Source organism: Impatiens glandulifera, chromosome 9 (genome assembly GCF_907164915.1).
Source record: "Impatiens glandulifera chromosome 9, dImpGla2.1, whole genome shotgun sequence".
Classification (NCBI taxonomy): domain Eukaryota; kingdom Viridiplantae; phylum Streptophyta; class Magnoliopsida; order Ericales; family Balsaminaceae; genus Impatiens; species Impatiens glandulifera.
The window spans coordinates 21,489,628-21,515,674 of record NC_061870.1 but is presented as its reverse complement, the minus strand read 5'-3'; the positions used below and the strand labels follow the sequence as shown (position 1 = coordinate 21,515,674).

The following is a 26,047-nucleotide window of genomic DNA, read 5'->3' as shown; positions in this document are numbered from 1 at the left end:
GAACAAGATAAATAAACTCGAACAAATAAAAAAAAATAAGAGTTAACTATTCGAATAAAATGAATATATCACATTTACCATTCCATCAAACTTGAGACTCAAAGTAGTTAAATATATTTTTCAATGCAACTTGATGCCAAAACCACATGCTTGATTCTTGGTTGGCGGGCATATAATAATGTCTTATAATTTAAACTATAAGTATCAGATTGATTCCCATTGTATCCATGATGCCACACATAGTTATTATACAATGAAAACAATCTGATACTTTTTGTATAAACAAAACATATATCAAAAGTCTATGCATTTGTGGTAGAGAACATGTTGGCAGCAGTGCCATTTAAAATAGAAACAAGAGATTTAATCTTATCCCATCAGGAGACAACAAGAACATGATAATCTGAATTATCAGACCTTTGTTTATTTTACTTTCATCAGATTACTCAATACTCGTGCATAAATCAATGATAATTGGTGGGAAGGAAACATTGACAGCAAACGTTTGTTCATTCAGATCTAAATCATGTTGTAACCCTTCAAATATGGACAAGAGACTATAAATATGGAGTATAGGCCAAAGAAAGAGGCAAGAAATCAAAAGCATTTTGCTAAGCCTAATTTGGAGTTGTAAACACCAAAACATCTATGCAAATGGCACCATCTTCTCCCTTCAGAATGAAAACTAGACAACATACTCGCTCCAACAGCTTGACATCAAGAAAGCACCCTGTTCTTACTCAGTTCAATGAACACCTGAGCAGATTCGGGGAAACTGAAGCCACAACTAACTCATTGACTTCCCTTGGACATAAGTTGAGTGGCCTTCAAGATCTGTATGTTTCTGTTGATGACATGATCCAGATGTCTCACATTCAACAATCATTGACATCAGTCCAAGAATCTAACAAGAAAGTAACTGATGATGTACTAGATACATATATCAAGATCTTGGATGCTTGCACTTCCACCAAGGACATCTTCTCGCAGGCCAAACACGATGTCCAAGAGCTTCTTTCATCCCTCCGAAGAAGGAAAGACGCAACTGATGCATCTGGAAAGTATCTGGCCTCCAGAAAGAAGGCCAAAAAGGCAATCCTAAAGACCCTAAAGGATCTGAAGAATGTTAAGATCTCTGAAGGAGCTGATCAATTAGAAGCTATCAGTTTATTATATAACGTCCAATCTGTTACTATTTGTGTGCTTGAATCATCATTGGCTTATGTTATGGGGACAAAAGCACACTCAAGCTTGGTCTCGAAGATAATGCATAAGAAATGCAAAGAAGCAAGCACAAATGAATTCGATCAGATGAATGAAGCTCTGGGTGTGGAAGACACCGAGAGCATTCAGAGGCAGATGGGAAAGATGGAATTGAGAATTCAAGATATTGAAGAAGGGATTGACTGCTTGTTCAAGCACTTGATCAAAACTAGAGTTTCGCTCCTTAACATGCTTACCTACTAGGAGATGGATGATATTACATCCTTCCATCTTCAATTTTGACACATTAATGTAGTTTAATCTGTTCATAAATGTACAAAACATAAGCTTATACACTATACAAATTTTCTTTTAACAATATGCAATTATAAATGATTTGACCAGAAATAGTTCTTTTCCTTTATATAATATCATTTGATATTACATCCTTACGTCTTCATTTTTTATACATCAATCTGTTCATAGATATACTAAACACTATACACTTCAACAATATAAAACAAATTTTCATGTAGCAATATTCAATTATAAATGAATACATCCATTTATGATTTAACCAGACATCAATTTTTTCTTATTTGAACATAAGCCAATTGGCAAAGGTGTTTTTGTCTACACAATATAGTACAAATTTTCTTAATATTACCATTATCAAAATATACAAGACAAAACACATTATTGATGCACGGATGACAATCATCATTTAAATATTTCTAGCCATCTTTTTATTTTTTACAAAAAAATAATTGGGGTGAGAGAGGCTCGAACTCTCGACCTCAGGATTACTCGTAGAAGCTATGAGACCTACGCGCTAGCCAACTGCGCCACCACCCCTTTGTGTTGATTTACATTTCTAATAATATATATAGAAAAATGGGACTATACAAATAATACAATAATAAGTAACAAATTTAAGGAAGCACATCAAAAGAGCCATTTTTAGTGCATCTATAGTCAGCTGGCAGAGATGGAGTACTGTGAATTCAAGAAATTGAAGAAGAAAGACTAAAATATTTACGAGTTACAACAACTTGCGACAAGTCCCGAGCATGTATCTCCAATTTTGTCATGTTTGATGCAATAAAATATGTACAAGATATGTTTATATAGTCAAACATTTTACCAGATTAGTATTCAACCTATTTTGTTATGACATGATTCAAGCATATTTCAAATTTGAAGCCCTTAGAATAGATAATTTTCATGGTAAACGCAAACTTTACACAATTTTAACAATCTTGAGACTCAAAGTAGCTAAGCAGATTTGTCAATGAAACTAAAACCACATGCTTGTTCTTGGTTGGTAGGCATATAATGTCATCTAACTTAAACTATAAGCACCATAAATAGATTCCAATTGTATCCAGGATGCCACACAAAGAGAACAATTTAGTAGTTTATGAATAAAAAACCTATTTAAAAGAAGGCATTTGTGGTAGAGAATTGGCAGCAGTACCATTTTAAAATAGAAACAAGAGGTTATCAGACCTTTGTTTATTTTACTTCCATAAGATTTCACAATACCCGTGCATAAATCAATGATGAGTTTGCTTGATTAATCATATTACATGGTGGGAGGGAAACATTGAGCAAACATTGACAGCAAATGCTTTTTCATTAAGATCTAAATCATGTTGTCACCACTCAAATATGGAGAAGAGAATATAAATATAGAGTATATGCCAAAGGAAGAGGCAAGAAAATCAAAAGTATTTCTCTAAGCCTAATTTTGAGTTGTAACCCCCAAAACATCTATGCAAATGACACCATCTTCTCCAATCAGAATGAAAACTAGCCAGCATGTTCGCTCCTTTAGCTTGCCATCAAGAACTCACCCCCTCCTTTCTCAATTCGACGAGCACCTGAGCAAACTCGGGGAAACTGAGGCCAAATATAACTCATTGTCTTCCCTTGGACATAACTTGAGTGGGCTACAAGATCTGTATGTATCTGTTGATGACTTGATCCATATGCCTCACATTCAACAATCATGGACATCAATCCAAGAATCCAACAAGAAAGTAACTGATGATGTACTAGATACATATATAAAGATCTTGGATGCTTGCACTGCCACCAAGGACATCTTCTCGCAGTCCAAACACGATGTCCAAGAGCTTCTTTCATCTCTCCGAAGAAGGAAATACACAACTGATGCATCTGGGATGTATTTGGCCTCTAGAAAGCAAGCAAAAAAGGCAATCCTAAAGGCTCTAAAGGATCTGAAGAATCTCAAGATCACTGAAGGAGTTGATCAATTAGAAGCTATCAGTTTATTCTATAACGTCCAATCTGTTACTATTTGTGTGCTTGAATCATCCTTGTCTTATGTTATGGGGACAAAAGCACACTCGAGCTTGGTCTCAAAGATAATGCATAAGAAATGCAAGGAAGCAACCAAAAATGAATTAGATCAGATGAATGAAGCTTTGGGTGGGAAAGACATCGAGAGCATCCAGAGACAATTGAGAAATATGGAGTTGAGAATTCAAGATATTGAAGAAGGACTAGATTGCTTGTTCAAACACTTGATCAAGACTAGAGTTTCACTCCTTAACATGCTTACTTACTAGAAAAGGATATTACATCCCTCCATTAATTTTGACACATCAATGTAGTTTAATTTGTTCATAGATGTATAGACTATACACTATACAATTTTTTTTTGCAGAAATATGCAATTATAAATGAATATAACATTTTCACCAAACATCGTTTTTCCTGTCTTCTCTTCCCCTACCACTCTTACAAAAACAATTGGGTTGATTTGGCTTGTTTCATATCGGATTAAAATTGTAATCCATAAAGTTAAGTTAAAGAAAGAGATCGTAAGAGTATAAACCATAAGCAAGGATTTCACAAGTTAGATATATGTTGAGTAGTCCACTGCAAGAGAAAACATCAAATATGTGTTATTGAATAATGTATATGGTGAATATATAAATTTGCAAAATATTAAATAAACATTTACAGATGTGTTGGATAGAATAAATCAACAATCATTGTATCAGTCTAAAAAGAAGGCAGTCAAAGATGTGTTGGATAGATTATATCGAAATTGAGGAACTAAGGATATCTTCTCCAAGGCAAAACATGATGTGCAAACACTTCTTTCATATTAAACCTACTTTTTGATAACATGATTTAAGTCACTATAATTAAAACTATTTAAGGATATCAGGAAACAAGGATAACTAAAAAGTGAAATTGGTTTCCAATTATTCGTCTATCAAATCCCAGCAAATGAAGCATCAACACTGAAATGGCCTTTAAATGCAGCTTTAAAATAGTAAATTTCATGAAATGAAATAGACTATACAAAATTCCAGATTAATCATAGCAAACAATAGTAATTTTAGAAAGAAAATAAACTTGAGTGCTCAAAGTAGGTTGTTTTTAAAATGCAACTTGATGCCAAAACTGCATGCTTGTTCTTGGTTGGAAAGCAGATGATATTTTCTGACTTAAATTATAAGCACCATAAATAAAGAGATTCCAATTGTATCCAGGATGCCACACATTGAGAACAATCTGGTAGTTTTTGCTTAAACAAAACATATAAAGAAGGCATTCGTGGGTATTGCCAGCTTAATCTGCAAAATCATGTGAAGAGTATTATTAATTGAGAAGGCAAATAAGGTTTTTGTGAATACGCATATGCACTAACACGCTCACAATTTTTTTTTTTTAAGAAATGCACACGCTCAAACTTGATAATACAGGAAAAAAAACAGAGAAGTTGACATTTAAGTAAATGTATCAGTTGTCTATAACTCAGCAAGCAATAGAAGCAGAGAATATGTTGGGAGAGCCATGTTAAAAAAATCAAGCATAAACACATTTTAAAATAGATTAGATGGAGAAAGACATGGAAGAAATATAAATAAGAGAGTCCATCTATCCCATTGGGAAACAAGAGAACATGCAAATGAAATTATCACGTTAGACCATTGTTTATTTTACTTTCATCAGATTTCTCAATACCCGTGCATAAATCAATGATAAGTTTTCTTAAATAATCTTAGTACATGGTGGGAGGGAAACATTGCCAGCTAATGCCTTCTCATTCAGATCTAAATCATCTTGTCACCCTCCGAATATGAAGAAGAGACTATAAATAGAGCATATGCCTGATGAAGAGGCAAGAAAATCAAAAGCTTTCCACTAAGCCTAATTTGGAGTTGTACCCCTAAAAATATCTATGCAAATGGCACCATCTTCTCCCTTCAGAATGAAAACTAGCCATCATACTCGGTCCATCAGCTTGACATCAAGAAACCACCCTGTCCTTACTCAGTTCAACGAACACCTAAGCAGGCTCGGGGAAACTGAAGCCACATCTAACTCATTGTCTTCACTTGGACATAGGTTGAGTGGCCTTGAGGATCTGTATGTTTCTGTTGATGACTTGATCCATCTACCTCACATTCAACAATCATTAACATCGGTCCAAGAATCCAACAAGAAAGTAACTGATGATGTACTAGATACATATATCAAGATCTTGGATGCCTGCACCACCACCAAGGACATCTTCTCGCAGGCCAAGCATGATGTCCAAGAGCTTCTTTCATCTATCAGAAGAAGGAAAGACACAACTGATGCATCTGGGATGTATTTGGCCTCCAGAAAGAAGGCTAAAAAGGGAATCCTAAAATCCCTAAGGGATCTCAAGAATGTCAAGATCTCTGAAGGAGCTGATCAACTAGAAGCTATCCGTTTATTCTACAATGTCCAATCTGTTACGATTTGTGTGCTTGAATCATCCTTGTCTTATGTTATGGGGACAAGAGCACACTCAAGCTTGATCTCAAAGATAATGAATAAGAAATGCAAGGAAGATATCAAAAATGAATTTGATCAGATCAATGAAGCTTTGGGTGTGCAAGACACTGAGAGCATCCATAGACAGTTGGGAAAGATGGAATTGAGAATTCAAGATATTGAAGAAGGGATAGACTGCTTGTTCAAACACTTGATCAAGACTAGAGTTTCGCTCCTTAACATGCTTACCTACTAGGAGATCGATGATATTACATCCCTCCATCTACGATTTTGACACATCAATGTAGTTTAATCTGTTCATACATGTACAAAACATAAGCCTATACACTATAAAGTACAGTACAAATTTTCTTGCAGCAATATACAATTATAAATTAATACAACAATTTTATCAGACATACTTCTTTGCCTTTTGATTATATCACTTGAATTCTCCTACTATAAGCTGTTAGGAATATCTGGAAACAGAAATTAAATTGCATACTTTGTTCTCAATCCTAGTTCTGTCTAATGCCTATAATAATTTAATTACTTGTCATCTCATTTCACATTCTTTTATCTTAACCAATGCAATGGCACTGTAGCATACATCAATAAAGTGAGATGAATAAGAACAAATTTTAGGATTTCAACAACCTGCATATTCGGAGTTACCAAATAGATTTTTCAATGTAAAGTAGATTTTAAAATCATGTGCCTGATCTTGGTTGGTGTGCAGATGATGTCTAATGACAGTAAGAAATCACGATAAAAGATTCCAAATGTATCTAGGATGCCAGACATAATCATGGTAAACAAGGCATTTGTCAGTATTTCCAACTTCTTAAGCAAAATATCATATGAAAATTACACATATTTTGAGAAGATAAATATCATACTCCACACGATTACACATAACAATACATAAAAAAAAAAAGTGAAATAGAAATTTATATGTTTTCTTGTACATGAAAATTGACAGTAAATCATGAGTATGAATATTTTTATGAGCCAGATTCATAAATTTTGAATTATCAAACTAGACATATTCAAAGTTTCTTTGCCTTCCCAAGAACAATTTACTCTAAGTGGTTTTCCTTCTCAAGAAAGACTCGTTAATAATTATTTAGAAAGTTGTCTTGTCATTTATTTTTCTTGTGCTAATATTGCTTATAAACTGGCCTCTTTTAATAGTTTAAGTACCACAAAATATATCAATATATTTTCTCTTCATTTTTCTACAATAATGATACATGCAAATGAATGGACAGTATATCATGCATATACATATCTTAATGTTTGTTGACTGTTAGTTTCAAAGATTTACAAGATTAAGATTAAAAAATATTAAATAAAAAAACACAAAGAGTAACAAAACTTACACAAACAAAGATTAATATTTAGCCCTAAACTCCATTGAGATATTCATTTTAAGCTCTTAACTCAATTTCACTTTAAAATGAACCTCAAACCTGTGCGAGTTCTCAAAATAAACATCCCAAGTTTCCCCATCACTACGACAAAAAAACTCTTGTCATTAAAAGAAAAGATAATGACATTAGCTAAAAAGGTTTATTTTAATCTTATCATACAAGTTAAAGGTCTATTAAATTATCCGACAAGTTAGAGATTCTTTTTGAAATGGCGTTGAGTTCACACTTAAGAATGAATATCTTAAGCAAATTCAGGATTCAATATGTGTGTATATCCCATCTTACACCATGTACATATAAAATAAAACCATGTTGTGAGTACCAGTGGATCAAATTTTATAATTATAGACGTGTGAAAATGTCCCTGTTATCATACCTGCCAGATCCTGCAATATAGTAGTCATTTGCATATCCTGCCAGCTTCACCTGCAACCATCATTGAAAGAGTTATTGAGAATAATAACATTATTTGTGAATATTTATTCGTACCTGCATATGGTAATACAATAATAAAGAAAGCAATACAGGCTGGTTTTTTGCATGAAAGGAGATATGATTATAAACACAATCGTGCACATGAATATTTTATGATGCTTGACCAAGTAAGAAATTGATAGGCATCAGTACTCTTTTACAGAGAATTTTTTCACAATTTATAAGAATGTCAGGTCTATGAATCATTTTATGACTTGGTTGGAAGGAGGCAATACAAAAGCATTGCCAACCTGCCCATCACATTGGCCCCATGCAAATTGAGATCACATCGTTAATCAATTCACCTTCAAACACCATAAGGGAATTCAAGATATTGAAGGAAGGGATTGACTGCTTGTTCAAACACTTGATCAAGACTAGAGTTTTCCTCCTTGACTTCTTTACCTATTAGATAAAAAAAATAAAATAAAAAAATAAAAGAATGGCTTCGCCCGGACTCGAACCGGAGACCTTCAGTGTGTTAGACTGACGTGATAACCAACTACACCACGAAACCTGAACATGTCAATGTAGTTTAATCTATTTATACATCTACATAACATAAGACTATAACATTATACAATGTTTTACAAATTTTCTTTCAATTATATTCAATTATTAATCAATACAACAATTTTACAAGATATGTGTCTTTTCCTTTTGGTGATATCATTTGGATTTCACTTTCTATAAGCTGCTAGGAGTAATTTACCAGCATACTTTGTTCACAATCCTTGTTTGATTTAATTCTTTAAAAATATAATTATGTAACATCTAATTTCACTTTCCTTTTTCAAGGTGCCAATACTATGGAACTATAGTTAAATCTTTAAAGATAAATCAATAAAGTTAGATGAATAAGAACAGATCTTAGAGTTTCAACAACTTGCAGACTTAAAGAGTCACCAAACATATTTCTGTAGAAATTTTGAGAGGGGTAATAAATATTGAGATGTTGAGTTTTGATTTACATGAGAAATTCAGATATTTAAAGGACAACAAGTACACGTTGAGGATAAACAAAGCAACATGTTGAGTGCGAGTAAAATTGGTTGCAAAATTGCACCATTTTCAAGGAAGATGGAGAGATAATTCAACAATTTTATATCGTCAAGTAGATGCCAAATGATGTGTTTGGTCTTGGTTGGTGTGCAAATGAGGTCTAATTACAGTAAAGAACGATAAAGATTCCGATTGTATGCAAGATGCCACACATAATCATGGTAAGAAAACAATTTGATAATAGCAGTTTTCTGTATTGCCAGTTTCATAAGCAAAAATTATATGAACATTATTATTTTGAGAAGGTAAACACTCACATGGACGTGCCATTGACACAAGTGGAAAACACTCGCACAATTCACTTAACAGTACATAAAACAAAGAATGACAATCAACATTTAGCCCATTTTTTGCAAGAAAATTGATACTAAATCACGCATATGGTTATCTGTATGGACCAGGTTCATAATGACACCATGGAAATGAACTAACTTAAGTCTGTGAGACCAAGGCCCAGCTAAAAAGGTTGATATTGATTTTATCATACAAGTTGAAGGTCTATTTCAATTTATGCGACACACAAGAGATTCTTATGGAAACTAGCTATGTTAGCAGTTCAGGATGGACATCTCGAGCACAATAACTCATGTTCAGAAGGTCATGAGTTTGAGTTTTCAGGCCATTTTTTTAAAAGAAAGAACATCTCAAGCAAAGTATACAGTATGATCCCCCCACCATCTCACCCCATGCACAAACAAAAAAATCATGTTGTGAGTATCAATGCATAAAGTTATAATATATGTGTGGAAATGTGCATGTTGTCCTCCTCACCAAGAGAAAAAATAATAGCAGAGATTATGATGGTACAACCATATGCAGAATACAAATTCATTTTTAAAAAGACATAGAAATATAAAATTATAAAATGTGAGTTGTCATATATACCATGAGGGAGACAACAAAACAAAAGAGTAATGATATACCTCAATTTGTTTGAATCGTTAACATTGCAGCAACACTCATGACTCAATGATGCTTAGTTGGAGGGAAGCACTGAGAAAACATTGACAGCATGGGGCCAGAAAATGCTTTATCATTCATATCGAAATTACATTGTCACCAAAAGATGATGATACTATAAATATAGAGTATATGCAAGAGGAAGAGGCAAGAAACTCAGAATCATCTCTCTAACCTAATTTGGAGTTATACCCCAAATATTTCTATTCAAATGGCACCATCTTCTCCCTTCAGAATGAAAACTCGCCAGCATACTCGCTCCTTCAGCTTGACATCAAGAAACCACCCTGTTCTTACTCAGTTCAATGAACACCTAAGCAGATTCGGGGAATCTGAGGCCACATCTAACTCGTTGTCTTCCCTTGGACATAGATTGAGTGGCCTTGAGGATCTGTATGTCTCTGTTGATGACTTGATCCAGATAACTCACATTCAACAATCATTGACATCGGTCCAAGAATCCAACAAGAAAGTAACTGATGATGTACTGGATACATATATCATGATCTTGGATGCATGCACCGCCACCAAGGAAATCTTTTCGCAAGCCAAGCACGATGTCCAAGAGCTTCTCTCATCTCTCCGAAGAAGGAAAGACACCACTGATGCATCTGGGATGTATTTGGCCTCCGGAAAGATGGCCAAAAAGGCAGTCCTAAAAGCCCTAAAGGGTCTGAAGAATGTCAAGATCTCTGAAGGAGCTGATCAACAAGAAGCTATTCGTTTCTTCAATAACGTCCAGTCTGTAACGATTTGTGTTCTTGAATCATCCTTGTCTTATGTTATGGGGACAAGAGCACACTCAAGCTTGGTCTCCAAGATAATGCATAAGAAATGCAAGGAAGCAAGCCATAATGAATTTGATCAGATCAATGAAGCTTTGGGTGTGCAAGAAACCGAGAGCATCCAGAGACAGCTCGGAAAGATGGAATTGAGAATTCAAGATATTGAAGAAGGGCTAGACAACCTGTTCAAACACTTGATCAAGACGAGAGTTTCTCTCCTCAACATTCTTAGCTATTAGAATATAAAACAAGATCCATCTTCAGTTTTGACACATGGATGTAGTTATAAGTTGTTCATAGTTGTACAGAAACAAAGCCTATACAGTACAGTGCAAACTTTTCTTTCAATATATGAAATTATAAATGAATACAACAATTTTACCAGACATACATACATACATACTTGTCTTTTAATGATATCATTTAAGTACTTCGATAAGCTGCTTGAGTATCTAGAAACAAGAGATTATAATCATTTGTTTCATCCTTGTTCTATCAAATCCCTACAGAATAGCATGCAAATCAACTGATTTGATTCAAATTGAATGCCACTATGTTTAAATCTCGCACATAGAATTTACATTTTCAATGACCTACAGACTCCAAGAAAATATTTATTTTTTATTTTTATGTCAACTTGATGATTAAGTGATGTGTTTTTTCTTGGTTGGTTCAATGATAATAAGATTCCAGTTGTCTCAAGGATGTTAAAATGATTTTGAGAGATAATGAAGTTGATTTTTCATAATTAAAAAAAGGAGAGAAATATATAGTAGTTATTTGCAGATCTTCCAGTTTCACCTGCAACAATCATGTGAAAAATTATTGAGGGTAATGACATTATTTGTAATAATTATTTGCACATGCATACTTCCACTTTGGAAATACAATAATAAACAAAAGCAACACAGGCTGGTTTTTTCATGGAAAGGGGACAAAATTTTCAACACACTCGTGCACATGAATATTTTATGATGATTGTCCCAATAAGAAATTGATAGACATTTGTCAGTATTCTACTACAGGGAAATCATTCATAATTAATGATAATAATAATGTAAGGTCAATGAATCATTTTATGACTTGGTAATCACAGAAAGGTAACTCTCTATAATCAGTAGTCCACTGCAAGAGAAAGCATCAGATCTGTGTTATTGAATAATGTATATTTTACACGTCCGTGTCTTTCAGTCACACGTGGAGAGAGTTGTTATTTTAAGCAAAAGTAACAAAAAACATATAGCCCCTCCCCAGTCATACATAGAGATGCTTTCCCGCACTCATATGACCATTATAAAAATAGAAAAGAGAGCAATGTTAATTTAGTCCAGTCAGGTATTTTATAATATTAGCGTTCATGGGACGGAGAGAGACAAAGACTTTGTACATCTAAATATTGCTAGGCACGTTCATATATATGCATGATGAAGGACCACTTGTCATTTCTAATATATGGAGAAAAATGGGACTCTGTAGACTATATATAATTAAGAAAAATTAGTCAGAAGCAGATTTTCATCTAGCAAGCAAGAGTTCTGATTATACCAAAAGTACTGTGAGAATGGCCACCATATTCTCCCTTCATTTTCATAAGCACTCCAGAGAAGATTTTAGTTTCCTGCCACATAATATTCATCAACCGTTGTATCAGTCTAAGAATAAGACAGTCCAAGATGTGTGTTGGATATAGATTAAATCAAAATGAAGGAAGGACATCTTCTCCAAGACAAAACATGATGTGCAACAACTTCTTTCATCTTTAATGTCAACCAATCTGTCAGTCAATGTGTTTGAGCCTCTTTTATGGGGAGAAAGGCAATCTCAAGCATAGTCATGAAGCCAATAAGCAACAAAGGTAAGCAAGCACACGACAGTGATTTTGAGAAGATCATAAAATGGAGTCTCGTAGATTCAAGAAATTAAGGAAGGGCTAGATTGCTTATGCAGACGCTTGATCAAGTCTAGAGTTTCCCTCCAAAACATGCTTAGCAGCTAGGACATGATACAAACCTGTATATCTCGATTTTTTCACAGTTGATTTAGTAAAATGTACAAGACATATTTTGTCGACAAATATCCTTATTCAACCTACTTTTTTTTCAAGGGAAAATAAATGTTAAGAAAAAAGAACACTAGTTGGCTTTTTATTATATTTTATTCTATGAAAAGGGGGACATGATTAACAATCCACACGTGCACATGATTATTTTAAATCATGCATATTAAATTCATGATGCTTGTCCCAATTAGAAATAGGCAACATTGGAAGGAGAGTAATATACAACCTTGTGAATCATTAAACCAGCAACAATATTTGTGAATATTCTAGTAATGGAAATTAATTCATGAATTGATAATGTCGGGTTTAGGAATCATTTTGTGACTTGGTTGGCGGGAAGCACAAGAAAAACATTGCCAGCAGGCCCATCACATGTGGTCCCATGTAGATCCAGATCACATAGTTAATCTATGAATAGAACCATACAGGGACTATAAATATAGAGCAGATGTCAAAGAGATAGCTAAGTCTCTAGCATCTCATCTAGCAACATTGAGTTGTATCAAAACAATCAGAACAGATTCCATCATCTTCTCCCTTCACAATGAAAACTCGCCAGCATGCTCGTTCCATCAGCTTGCCAACAAGAACAAACCCGCTCCTTGCTCAGTTCGATGAAAACCTGAGCAGTCTAAGGGGAGCTGAGGCCACATCTAACTCGCTGTCTTCCCTTGGAGATAGGCTGGGTAACCTACAAGATCTATATGTTTCCGTTGATGACTTGATCCAGATGTCTCACATTCAACAATTGGTTCAAGAATCCAACAAGAAACAAGCTGACGGTGTATTGGATACATATATAAGGATCTTGGATGCCTGCACAGCCACCAAGGACATTTTCTCACAGGCAAAGCACGATGTGCAAGAGCTTCTTTCGTCAATCCGTCGAAAGAAAGACACAACTGATGCACATGGAAATTATTTGGCCTCAAGAAAGAAGGCCAAAAGGCCAATTCAAAAGGCTCTAAAGGATCTCAAGATTGTCAAGATCTCTGAAGGAGTAGATCAAGTAGAAACTATTAGTTTATTCAACAAAGTCCAATCTGCCACAATTTCCGTGCTTGAATCATCCTTGTGTTATGTTATGGGGACAAAGACACACTCGAGCTTGGTATCAAAGCTAATGCGCAGCAAATCAAAGGACGCAAGCAAAAATGAATTCGATCAAATGGATCAAGCTTTGGATGCGCAACAGTTGGGAGAGATGGAATTGAAAATACAAGATATTGAAGAAGGACTAGATTGCTTGTTCAAACACTTAATCAAGACTAGAGTTTTGCTCTTGAACCTGCTTAGCTACTAGGAGTGGAAACACTCATTTTTGACACATAGATGTAGATAGACAATTTCAAAGTTGTACACAACAAAAAACTATACACTGTACAAATTTTACTTCTCAGCATATGAGATTATAAAGGAACACAACAATCTTAGCAGACTATACATCTTTGTCTTTTGGTTATATTATTTAATAAGGTTTTGTATAAGCTATTATCAAAGAGAATCTGAAAAACGAAAAGAAATTAGATTGAAAAATTAGTTTCCAATCCTTGTTCCATCAGATCGCTACATAATAATACTTAACACACCTAGTTTAAAATTCCTTTCTTGTGGAGTTGAATGCAAAAAAAGCGAGGCCAGTGGAAAAAAGAACGGCCTCAGAGCCCAAACAGATCTAAGAGAGTTTTCCAATTCACCTGATGGTTAGGTGACAAGTTCTTTCTTGTTTAGTGCGCAAGCACATGTGTGCCTGAATGATCAACACGGCAGCGAGATTCCAATTGTCCTAACCATGGTAGACAATTATAGGAAAATATAATAATTCATGACAGAAAACAGAAATAATAGCCATTCGTGGATCCTGCCAGCTTCACCTACAACAATCATGTGAAAGAGTTATAATTGAAGTTAATGATATACTATTTCAAATATTTATGTGTACCTTGAACTTTGGCAATAAATGTTAAGAAAAAAGAACACTAGTTGGCTTTTTATTATATTTTATTCTTTGAAAAGGGGGACATGATTAACAATCCACCCGTGCACATGATTATTTTAAATCATGCATATGAAATTCATGATGCTTGTCCCAATTAGAAATAGGCAACATTGGAAGGAGAGTAATATACAACCTAGTGAATCATTAAACCAGCAACAATACTTGTCAATATTCTGGTACTGGAAAATAATTCATGAACTGATAATGTCGGGTTTGGGAATCATTTTGTGACTTGGTTGGCGGGAAGTACAAGAAAAACATTGCCAGCAGGCCCATCACATGTGGTCCCATGTAGATCCAGATCACATAGTTAATCTATGAATAGAACCATACAGGGACTATAAATATAGAGCAATGTCAAAGAGATAGCTAAGTCTCTAGCATCTCATCTAGCAACATTGAGTTGTATCAAAACAATCAGAACAGATTCCATCATCTTCTCCCTTCACAATGAAAACTCGCCAGCATGCTCGTTCCATCAGCTTGCCAACAAGAACAAACCCGCTCCTTGCTCAGTTCGATGAAAACCTGAGCAGTCTAAGGGGAGCTGAGGCCACATCTAACTCGCTGTCTTCCCTTGGAGATAGGCTGGGTAACCTACAGGATCTATATGTTTCCGTTGATGACTTGATCCAGATGTCTCACATTCAACAATTGGTTCAAGAATCCAACAAGAAACAAGCTGACGGTGTATTGGATACATATATAAGGATTTTGGATTCCTGCACAACCACCAAGGACATTTTCTCACAGGCAAAGCACGATGTGCAAGAGCTTCTTTCGTCAATCCGTCGAAAGAAAGACACAACTGATGCACATGGAAATTATTTGGCCTCAAGAAAGAAGGCTAAAAGGCCAATTCAAAAGGCTCTAAAGGATCTCAAGATTGTCAAGATCTCTGAAGGAGTAGATCAAGTAGAAACTATTCGTTTATTCAACAAAGTCCAATCTGCCACAATTTCCGTGCTTGAATCATCCTTGTGTTATGTTATGGGGACAAAGACACACTCGAGCTTGGTATCAAAGCTAATGCGCAGCAAATCAAAGGACGCAAGCAAAAATGAATTCGATCAAATGGATCAAGCTTTGGATGCGCAACAGTTGGGAGAGATGGAATTGAAAATACAAGATATTGAAGAAGGACTAGATTGCTTGTTCAAACACTTGATCAAGACTAGAGTTTTGCTCTTGAACCTGCTTAGCTACTAGGAGAGTAAACACTCATTTTTGACACATAGATGTAGATAGACACTTTTCAAAGTTGTACATAACAAAAAACTATACACTGTACATATTTTACTTCTCAGCATATGAGATTATAAAGGAACACAACAATCTTAGCAGACTATACATCTTTGTCTTTTGATTATATTATTTAAGGTTTTTTATAAGCTATTATCAAAGAGAATCTGAAAAACGAAAAGAAATTAGATTGAAAAATTAGTTTCCAATCCTTGTTCCATCAGATCGCTACATAATAATACTTAACACACCTAGTTTAAAATTCCTTTCTTGAGGAGTTGAATGCAAAAAAAGCGAGACCAGTGGAAAAAAGAACGGCCTCAGAGCCCAAACAGATCTAAGAGAGTTTTCCAATTCAACTTGACGGTTAGGTGACAAGTTCTTTCTTGTTTAGTGCGCAAGCACATGTGTGCCTGAATGATCAACACGGCAGCGAGATTCCAATTGTCCTAACCATGGTAGACAATTATAGGAAAATATAATAATTCATGACAGAAAACAGAAATAATAGCCATTCGTGGATCCTGCCAGCTTCACCTACAACAATCATGTGAAAGAGTTATAATTGAAGTTAATGCATTATATACTATTTTCAAATATTTATGTGTACCTTGAACTTTGGTAATAAATGTTAAGAAAAAAGAACACTAGTTGGCTTTTTATTATATTTTATTCTATGAAAAGGGGGACATGATTAACAATCCACCCGTGCACATGATTATTTTAACTCATGCATATGAAATTCATGATGCTTGTCCCAATTAGAAATAGGCAACATTGGAAGGAGAGTAATATACAACCTTGTGAATCATTAAACCAGCAACAGTATTTGTCAATATTCTAGTACTGGAAAATAATTCATGAATTGATAATGTCGGGTTTAGGAATCATTTTGTGACTTGGTTGGCGGGAAGCACAAGAAAAACATTGCCAGCAGGCCCATCACATGTGGTCCCATGTAGATCCAGATCACATAGTTAATCTATGAATAGAACCATACAGGGACTATAAATATAGAGCAGATGTCAAAGAGATAGCTAAGTCTCTAGCATCTCATCTTGCAACACTGAGTTGTATCAAAACAATCAGAACAGATTCCATCATCTTCTCCTTTCACAATGAAAACTCGCCAGCATGCTCGTTCCATCAGCTTGCCAACAAGAACAAACCCGCTCCTTGCTCAGTTAGATGAAAACCTGAGCAGTCTAAGGGGAGCTGAGGCCACATCTAACTCGCTGTCTTCCCTTGGAGATAGGCTGGGTAACCTACAAGATCTATATGTTTCCGTTGATGACTTGATCCAGATGTCTCACATTCAACAATTGGTCCAAGAATCCAACAAGAAACAAGCTGACGGTGTGTTGGATACATATATAAGGATCTTGGATGCCTGCACAGCCACCAAGGACATTTTCTCACAGGCAAAGCACGATGTGCAAGAGCTTCTTTCGTCAATCCGTAGAAAGAAAGACACAACTGATGCACATGGAAATTATTTGGCCTCAAGAAAGAAGGCCAAAAGGCCAATTCAAAAGGCTCTAAAAGATATCAAGATTGTCAAGATCTCTGAAGGAGTAGATCAAGTAGAAACTATTCGTTTATTCAACAAAGTCCAATCTGCCACAATTTCCGTGCTTGAATCATCCTTGTGTTATGTTATGGGGACAAAGACACACTCGAGCTTGGTATCAAAGCTAATGCGCAGCAAATCAAAGGACGCAAGCAAAAATGAATTCGATCAAGCTTTGGATGCGCAACAGTTGGGAGAGATGGAATTGAAAATACAAGATATTGAAGAAGGACTAGATTGCCTGTTCAAACACTTGATCAAGACTAGAGTTTTGCTCTTGAACCTGCTTAGCTACTAGAAGTGGAAACACTCATTTTTGACACATAGATGTAGATAGACACTTTTCAAAGTTGTACATAACAAAAAACTATACACTGTACAAATTTTACTTCTCAGCATATGAGATTATAAAGGAACACAACAATCTTAGCAGACTATACATCTTTGTCTTTTGGTTATATTATTTAATAAGGTTTTGTATAAGCTATTCTCAAAGAGAATCTGAAAAGCGAAAAGAAATTAGATTGAAAAATTAGTTTCTAATCCTTGTTCCATCAGATCGCAACATAATAATACTTAACACACTTAGTTTAAAATTCCTTTCTTGTGGAGTTGAATGCAAAAAAAGCGAGACCAGTGGAAAAAAGAACGGCCTCAGAGCCCAAACAGATCTAAGAGAGTTTTCCAATTCAACTTGATGGTTAGGTGACAAGTTCTTTCTTGTTTAGTGCGCAAGCACATGTGTGCCTGAATGATCAACACGGCAGCGAGATTCCAATTGTCCTAACCATGGTAGACAATTATAGGAAAATATAATAATTCATGACAGAAAACAGAAATAATAGCCATTCGTGGATCCTGCCAGCTTCACCTACAACAATCATGTGAAAGAGTTATAATTGAAGTTAATGATATACTATTTTCAAATATTTATGTGTACCTTGAACTTTGGCAATAAATGTTAAGAAAAAAGAACACTAGTTGGCTTTTTATTATATTTTATTCTATGAAAAGGGGGACATGATTAACAATCCACCCGTGCACATGATTATTTTAAGCCATGCATATGAAATTCATGATGCTTGTCCCAATTAGAAATAGGCAACATTGGAAGGAGAGTAATATACAACCTAGTGAATCATTAAACCAGCAACAGTATTTGTCAATATTCTGGTACTGGAAAATAATTCATGAATTGATAATGTCGGGTTTGGGAATCATTTTGTGACTTGGTTGGCGGGAAGCACAAGAAAAACATTGCCAGCAGGCCCATCACATGTGGTCCCATGTAGATCCAGATCACATAGTTAATCTATGAATAGAACCATACAGGGACTATAAATATAGAGCAATGTCAAAGAGATAGCTAAGTCTCTAGCATCTCATCTAGCAACATTGAGTTGTATCAAAACAATCAGAACAGATTCCATCATCTTCTCCCTTCACAATGAAAACTCGCCAGCATGCTCGTTCCATCAGCTTGCCAACAAGAACAAACCCGCTCCTTGCTCAGTTCGATGAAAACCTGAGCAGTCTAAGGGGAGATGAGGCCACATCTAACTCGCTGTCTTCCCTTGGAGATAGGCTGGGTAAACTACAAGATCTATATGTTTCCGTTGATGACTTGATTCAGATGTCTCACATTCAACAATTGGTCCAAGAATCCAACAAGAAACAAGCTGACGGTGTATTGGATACATATATAAGGATCTTGGATGCCTGCACAGCCACCAAGGACATTTTCTCACAGGCAAAGCACGATGTGCAAGAGCTTCTTTCGTCAATCCGTAGAAAGAAAGACACAACTGATGCACATGGAAATTATTTGGCCTCAAGAAAGAAGGCCAAAAGGCCAATTCAAAAGGCTCTAAAGGATCTCAAGATTGTCAAGATCTCTGAAGGAGTAGATCAAGTAGAAACTATTCGTTTATTCAACAAAGTCCAATCTGCCACAATTTCCGTGCTTGAATCATCCTTGTGTTATGTTATGGGGACAAAGACACACTCGAGCTTGGTATCAAAGCTAATGCGCAGCAAATCAAAGGACGCAAGCAAAAATGAATTCGATCAAATGGATCAAGCTTTGGATGCGCAACAGTTGGGAGAGATGGAATTGAAAATACAAGATATTGAAGAAGGACTAGATTGCTTGTTCAAACACTTGATCAAGACTAGAGTTTTGCTCTTGAACCTGATTAGCTACTAGGAGTGGAAACACTCATTTTTGACACATAGATGTAGATAGACACTTTTCAAAGTTGTACATAACAAAAAACTATACACTGTACAAATTTTACTTCTCAGCATATGAGATTATAAAGGAACACAACAATCTTAGCAGACTATACATCTTTGTCTTTTGGTTATATTATTTAATAAGGTTTTGTATAAGCTATTATCAAAGAGAATCTGAAAAACGAAAAGAAATTAGATTGAAAATTTAGTTTCCAATCCTTGTTCCATCAGATCGCTACATAATAATACTTAACACACCTAGTTTAAAATTCCTTTCTTGTGGAGTTGAATGCAAAAAAAGCGAGACCAGTGGAAAAAAGAACGGACTCGGAGCCCAAACAGATCTAAGAGAGTTTTCCAATTCAACTTGATGGTTAGGTGACAAGTTCTTTCTTGTTTAGTGCGCAAGCACATGCGTGCCTGAATGATCAACACGGCAGCGAGATTCCAATTGTCCTAACCATGGTAGACAATTATAGGAAAATATAATAATTCATGACAGAAAACAGAAATAATAGCCATTCGTGGATCCTGCCAGCTTCACCTACAACAATCATGTGAAAGAGTTATAATTGAAGTTAATGATATACTATTTTCAAATATTTATGTGTACCTTGAACTTTGGCAATAAATGTTAAGAAAAAAGAACACTAGTTGGCTTTTTATTATATTTTATTCTATGAAAAGGGGGACATGATTAACAATCCACTCGTGCACATGATTATTTTAATCCATGCATATGAAATTCATGATGCTTGTCCCAATTAGAAATAGGCAACATTGGAAGGAGAGTAATATACAACCTAGTGAATCATTAAACCAGCAACAATATTTGTCAATATTCTGGTACTGGAAAATAATTCATGAATTGATAATGTCGGGTTTGGGAATCATTTTGTGACTTGGTTGGCGGGAAGCACAAGAAAAACATTGCCAGCAGGCCCATCACATGTGGTCCCATGTAGATCCAGATCACATAGTTAATCTATTAATAGAACCATACAGGGACTATAAATATAGAGCAATGTCAAAGAGATAGCTAAGTCTCTAGCATCTCATTTAGCAACATTGGGTTGTATCAAAACAATCAGAACAGATTCCATCATCTTCTCCCTTCACAATGAAAACTCGCCAGCATGCTCGTTCCATCAGCTTGCCAACAAGAACAAACCCGCTCCTTGCTCAGTTCGATGAAAACCTGAGCAGTCAAAGGGGAGCTGAGGCCACATCTAACTCGCTGTCTTCCCTTGGAGATAGGCTGGGTAACCTACAAGATCTATATGTTTCCGTTGATGACTTGATCCAGATGTCTCACATTCAACAATTGGTTCAAGAATCCAACAAGAAACAAGCTGACGGTGTATTGGATACATATATAAGGATCTTGGATGCCTGCACAGCCACCAAGGACATTTTCTCACAGGCAAAGCACGATGTGCAAGAGCTTCTTTCGTCAATCCGTAGAAAGAAAGACACAACTGATGCACATGGAAATTATTTGGCCTCAAGAAAGAAGGCCAAAAGGCCAATTCAAAAGGCTCTAAAGGATCTCAAGATTGTCAAGATCTCTGAAGGAGTAGATCAAGTAGAAACTATTCGTTTATTCAACAAAGTCCAATCTGCCACAATTTCCGTGCTTGAATCATCCTTGTGTTATGTTATGGGGACAAAGACACACTCGAGCTTGGTATCAAAGCTAATGCGCAGCAAATCAAAGGACGCAAGCAAAAATGAATTCGATCAAATGGATCAAGCTTTGGATGCGCAACAGTTGGGAGAGATGGAATTGAAAATACAAGATATTGAAGAAGGACTAGACTGCTTGTTCAAACACTTGATCAAGACTAGAGTTTTGCTCTTGAACCTGCTTAGCTACTAGGAGAGGAAACACTCATTTTTGACACATAGATGTAGGTAGACACTTTTCAAAGTTGTACATAACAAAAAACTATACACTGTACATATTTTACTTCTCAGCATATGAGATTATAAATGAACACAACAATCTTAGCAGACTATACATCTTTGTCTTTTGATTATATTTTTAAGGTTTTGTATAAGCTATTATCAAAGAGAATCTGAAAAACGAAAAGAAATTAGATTGCAAAATTAGTTTCTAATACTTGTTTCATCAGATCGCTACATAATAATACTTAACACACCTAGTTTAAAATTCCTTTCTTGTGGTGTTGAATGCAAAAAAAGCGAGACCAGTGGAAAAAAGAACGGCCTTAGAGCCCAAACAGATCGAAGAGAATTTTCCAAATCAACTTGAACGGCCTCTTGAACCTGCTTAGCTACTAGGAGAGGAAACACAACTCTCCGTCATTTTTGACTCACTGATGTAGATATACACTTTACAATGTTGTTCATAGCAAAAACCTATACACTGTACTTACTTTTTTTTTACTTTTCTACATATGAGATTATAAATGAACACAACAAGCTTAGCAGACTATACATCTTTGTCTTTTGATTATATTATTTAAGTTTTCATAGATTGCAAAATTATTTTTCTGTTCTTGTTCTATCAAATCCCTAAATAATACTACTTAACATCTACCAATTCCTTTCTTGTGATGTTGAATGTAATAAGATGAGATGAGTCTGAAAAGACTGCACATTCAACCGCCTCTAGAGCCCAAACAGGTCAAAGAGAGTCTTCTACGACAACTTGGATGGTAGGAAGGCATGTGTATTTGAATGATAAACACGATAATGAGATTCCACTTGTCCTAAGCATGCTAGACAGTTATGAGAAGGAACTAATTTGATTTTTCATGAAAGAAGTGAGAAATAATAGTCATTTGTGCAACAATCATGTGAAAGAACTATTAATTGAAGTTAATGACGGTTTATTTTAAATATTTATGTGTACCTTGCACTTTGGCAATCGATGTTAAGAAAAATAGCACTAGCTCGCTTTTTTTCATGTGCAGATGATTGAACTTTGCAATGTTTGTCCCATTGGCTACATAGGAAGGAGACATAGTCGGGCTAGAAAATTTGAATAAAATAGTCATTCAATAACAAAGTTAGCATTTGGATCCATGCCAAACATGATGCATAGAAATAAAAACATATGTACATTTGAAGTAGTAGATAATTACAAGATGATAGGAATGCAGAAGAAAACAAATTATGGATTGACACTCTCTAATCTAGAGGAGATCGACAACAGGTATTTAAAATATGATAAACCTCAACTAAACTGAATGATTTTAGTCCTGCACCAACATTATCAACTCGCCAACCTATACACTACTTTAGCTTTAGTCTACTACAGGAAAACCAGTCATGAATCAATATCGATGAGTCAGATGAATCATATTATGACTTGGTTGGAGGAGACAGTACACAAACATTGCCAGAAGAACAGCACATTCTGCCTTATGCAAATCGAGATTCATTTTCAAATGCAGATAAGGAGCTATATATGAAGCTCAAGCCAGAGGGTTTGAATTCACTAATATTGCATCTAACCAGACATGGGGGTTTCTATTGGAACAGTAAAATTTACATCATCTATATATCAAATGCTCCAACAAGTTTTGACATGCATTTTATTACAACCAAGTAACAATTCAATATCACACAATTTAGGTTTCAAAGCAAAGACATTCTACAGCTTCAACCACAATAAGACTGCAACAAGGAACAAGCGATCAAACATAAGATTGATATCATATCTGCATATGCGGTACTTAGTATTATGTATGTGATCAATCAAACAAATAATACGCATAAGATCGGTATACAATGGATTGATCACCTCAAGACTGTAGTCGGCGAAATGGAGTCCCGGCGCCGGTGCCGGCGGCGCGGCTAGAATAGGCGTGTTAGTTTTGCCGATTCAAAAATAAAATATACGAATAATAAATATTTTATTAGAAATTAAAAACGTCTATTTGAAAAGAGAAATTATATATATATATATATATATATATGAATTATTTAATAATATTGCAATTTATAAATTTTGAAATTTGACGAAAATACCATACAAATCGACTAAAATGAGCGGGGTGAACAGCGAATGCGCGGGTGATCACTTCATATTTTTTTTTATGAAATTGTCCTCGTTGCGAGATACAACCGCCGGTTGCGAGACGCAACAGAATGCCTTGTGAAAAATCCACAATGCTTTGTGAAAAGTCTACAATCGTGAGACGCAAACAAAATGTAACCGGCAATTGCGAAACGCAACCAGCAATCGCGATATGCAACCCCAGTTTCTTCACTTCTACATTATTCTGCATCTCGCGAATCCAACTATGGATACAAGCAGATGATCTGTTTCAGCACTAACGTTTTTTTAAGGAAACTTACTTTATTGTTCCTCAATATCCAACAATATGAAAGTCATCCTACTCTGAAACTTCCCTTGTCAATTCTGACATCTTCCATTGATCATTTGTTCTTCCTATAACAAACCTAAACGCCAAACCTGTTAGAAATTAAAGTAATAATAATAACAATTAAGGAATCTTTTTGTTATGCAAGAGTCTCTTGGATTGTCCAAGCCTCTTGGTCTTATCTCTAGTAATGAGACTCTTCATGTCTCTTAGTTTAATATCTAAGTTATGTTTACTTTATATAAGTTATGTAATCGTGATCTTATCTCTATCAATTTCAATAGACAGATTTTCATTCAAGGTTATTTTCATTCTCTAAATTTTATATTCATTTTCTAATATATTTCTTCACGGTTCGATCATCGAAGTCCTGATTGTGACTTCGTTACATGGTATCAGAGCTTTGGTAATATTGTTGAAGAAGATATCGTTGTTATTCGATATGGAAAGTGGTGGTCGTGTAGCTGGACTCGGTTTGGAGTTGTTAAACCAGTCAAACTACCGGATATGGAAAACTTGTATGGAATCGTACCTGGTTGGGGAAGATTTGTGGGACATCGTCGTAGGCGATGATGATGTAGCTCCTGAGGATGTTGCTGAAAATGCGGAAGCATCGAAGAAGCGGAAGAGACTCAACGCAAAGGCAGAATTTGTGTTGAAGAGGTCAATCTCCCACAATCTGTTCGAACACATCATCGGTTGTGGATCTGCTCGTGATATCTGGGAAACGTTTGATCGTCTTTTCAATAAGAAGAACGAGGCTCGTCTCTAGATGCTTGAAAACGAGTTGGCAGCCGCAAAGCAAATCGGATCTGTCTCGGAGTTCTTTCTTAAGGTAAAGAACATATGCTCATAAATTTCTTTATTGAACCCAGATGAGAAAATCTCAGAGGCTCAAACTAAGAGGCATATTGTTCGAGGACTTCGACCCGAATATACACCATTCATCACCTCGATTCAAGGTTGGGCTCAACAACCTTCACTCGATGAGTTTGAAAATCTCTTTTCATCTCAAGAGTCGTTGGCCGCACAAATGGCTGGAACGAGTATAAAGGAGGAGTCGAACAGTGCGTTGTTCGTGAAGAAATCGAGCTGGAAAAAGGGAAAGTCAAAGAAGGAAGAAACATGTCAGGATTCTTCAAATATTCCTAGAAAGCCCCTTAAGTGTTTCAGGTGCGGCAAAACTGGACACTTCAAGAGAGATTGTCGAGTAAATTTGAATGGAAATTTCGTTGGTTCAAATATCAGAGAAAAGTCTGATCAACGTGTTGAGGAGGACTGGGATAAGGCTTTTCATGTCGATGTGACGACTTCGAAGGAAAAGAAAACATAGGCTTCTCATGGTAAACAAGAGATTGATCAAAGGTGGATCATCGATTCAGGGTGCGGACATCATGTTACTGGAGATGATTCTGTGTTCTCGTCGAGTCGAGTTCATAATGGGGGCGGTGGCATTGTCACGGCAGATAACTCGGTTCACGAAGTTAAAAAGGAAGGATTGATTGTCATTGAAAGCGACAAAGGAGAATCTATTACTCTGAAGAATGTTTACCACGTCCTAGGAATTCTGAAGAATCTCTTCCCAGGTTGCGTCTTGTGATTGTTGACTTTTCACAGGGCATCCAGTGGCATCCAGTTGCGTCTCGCAACAGGAGCAATTTCGTCAAAAAAATATGAAGTAGTCACCAGCGCATTTAAAATTATGCGCTGGTTACCCGCTCATTTTAGTCACTTTTGTAGGGTCATTTTGTCAAATTTCTCCTCTTTGAGCTTTCAACTTAACATTGAGGATTATATATCCATTTTGAAACTTTTTGGTTCAAACTTAAAATTAATCTCATAATTGTGCATTTTTCATAGTAGTAAATGTTTAAGGGATTGGTTT

General features: G+C 35.6%; 9 protein-coding genes, 1 long non-coding RNA gene and 2 other non-coding genes across 12 annotated transcripts; 9 read left to right on the top strand and 3 right to left on the bottom strand.

Moving 5' to 3' along the window:
* The first annotated feature begins 654 nt into the window (after positions 1 to 654).
* On the top strand, positions 655 to 1,467 carry LOC124916005. The gene has a single exon (XM_047456742.1). It carries the CDS (start codon positions 655 to 657, stop codon positions 1,465 to 1,467), a length of 813 nt encoding a protein of 270 aa, XP_047312698.1.
* Positions 1,468 to 1,971: 504 nt separating this feature from the next.
* TRNAM-CAU lies at positions 1,972 to 2,058 on the bottom strand. Its single transcript is given in 2 exon segments — positions 1,972 to 2,007; positions 2,021 to 2,058. It is a non-coding gene; the product is annotated as a tRNA-Met (tRNA).
* A 926-nt stretch (positions 2,059 to 2,984) lies between these two features.
* Positions 2,985 to 3,797, top strand: LOC124916004. Its single transcript, XM_047456741.1, has one exon. It carries the CDS (start codon positions 2,985 to 2,987, stop codon positions 3,795 to 3,797), a length of 813 nt encoding a protein of 270 aa, XP_047312697.1.
* A 1,634-nt stretch (positions 3,798 to 5,431) lies between these two features.
* LOC124916002 lies at positions 5,432 to 6,359 on the top strand. The gene has a single exon (XM_047456740.1). The coding sequence runs from the start codon at positions 5,432 to 5,434 to the stop codon at positions 6,242 to 6,244; it is 813 nt and encodes a 270-aa protein (XP_047312696.1). The 3' UTR covers positions 6,245 to 6,359.
* A 1,979-nt stretch (positions 6,360 to 8,338) lies between these two features.
* On the bottom strand, positions 8,339 to 8,412 carry TRNAV-AAC. The gene has a single exon. It is a non-coding gene; the product is annotated as a tRNA-Val (tRNA).
* A 1,716-nt stretch (positions 8,413 to 10,128) lies between these two features.
* LOC124916001 lies at positions 10,129 to 10,941 on the top strand. Its single transcript, XM_047456739.1, has one exon. It carries the CDS (start codon positions 10,129 to 10,131, stop codon positions 10,939 to 10,941), a length of 813 nt encoding a protein of 270 aa, XP_047312695.1.
* A 2,364-nt stretch (positions 10,942 to 13,305) lies between these two features.
* Positions 13,306 to 14,064, top strand: LOC124916000. Its single transcript, XM_047456738.1, has one exon. The coding sequence runs from the start codon at positions 13,306 to 13,308 to the stop codon at positions 14,062 to 14,064; it is 759 nt and encodes a 252-aa protein (XP_047312694.1).
* A 1,146-nt stretch (positions 14,065 to 15,210) lies between these two features.
* Positions 15,211 to 15,969, top strand: LOC124915999. Its single transcript, XM_047456737.1, has one exon. It carries the CDS (start codon positions 15,211 to 15,213, stop codon positions 15,967 to 15,969), a length of 759 nt encoding a protein of 252 aa, XP_047312693.1.
* Positions 15,970 to 17,120: 1,151 nt separating this feature from the next.
* Positions 17,121 to 17,870, top strand: LOC124915998. Its single transcript, XM_047456736.1, has one exon. It carries the CDS (start codon positions 17,121 to 17,123, stop codon positions 17,868 to 17,870), a length of 750 nt encoding a protein of 249 aa, XP_047312692.1.
* Positions 17,871 to 19,019: 1,149 nt separating this feature from the next.
* Positions 19,020 to 19,778, top strand: LOC124915997. The gene has a single exon (XM_047456735.1). It carries the CDS (start codon positions 19,020 to 19,022, stop codon positions 19,776 to 19,778), a length of 759 nt encoding a protein of 252 aa, XP_047312691.1.
* A 262-nt stretch (positions 19,779 to 20,040) lies between these two features.
* On the bottom strand, positions 20,041 to 23,688 carry LOC124916646. The gene is made up of 3 exons (XR_007096899.1): positions 23,580 to 23,688; positions 22,686 to 22,804; positions 20,041 to 20,351 (listed from the first exon to the last, which is right to left on the bottom strand). It is a non-coding gene; the product is annotated as an uncharacterized LOC124916646 (long non-coding RNA).
* Positions 23,689 to 24,604: 916 nt separating this feature from the next.
* LOC124915996 lies at positions 24,605 to 25,762 on the top strand. The gene is made up of 3 exons (XM_047456734.1): positions 24,605 to 24,926; positions 25,038 to 25,124; positions 25,545 to 25,762. The coding sequence occupies exons 1-3, from the start codon at positions 24,605 to 24,607 to the stop codon at positions 25,760 to 25,762; spliced, it is 627 nt and encodes a 208-aa protein (XP_047312690.1).
* Positions 25,763 to 26,047: the final 285 nt, after the last annotated feature.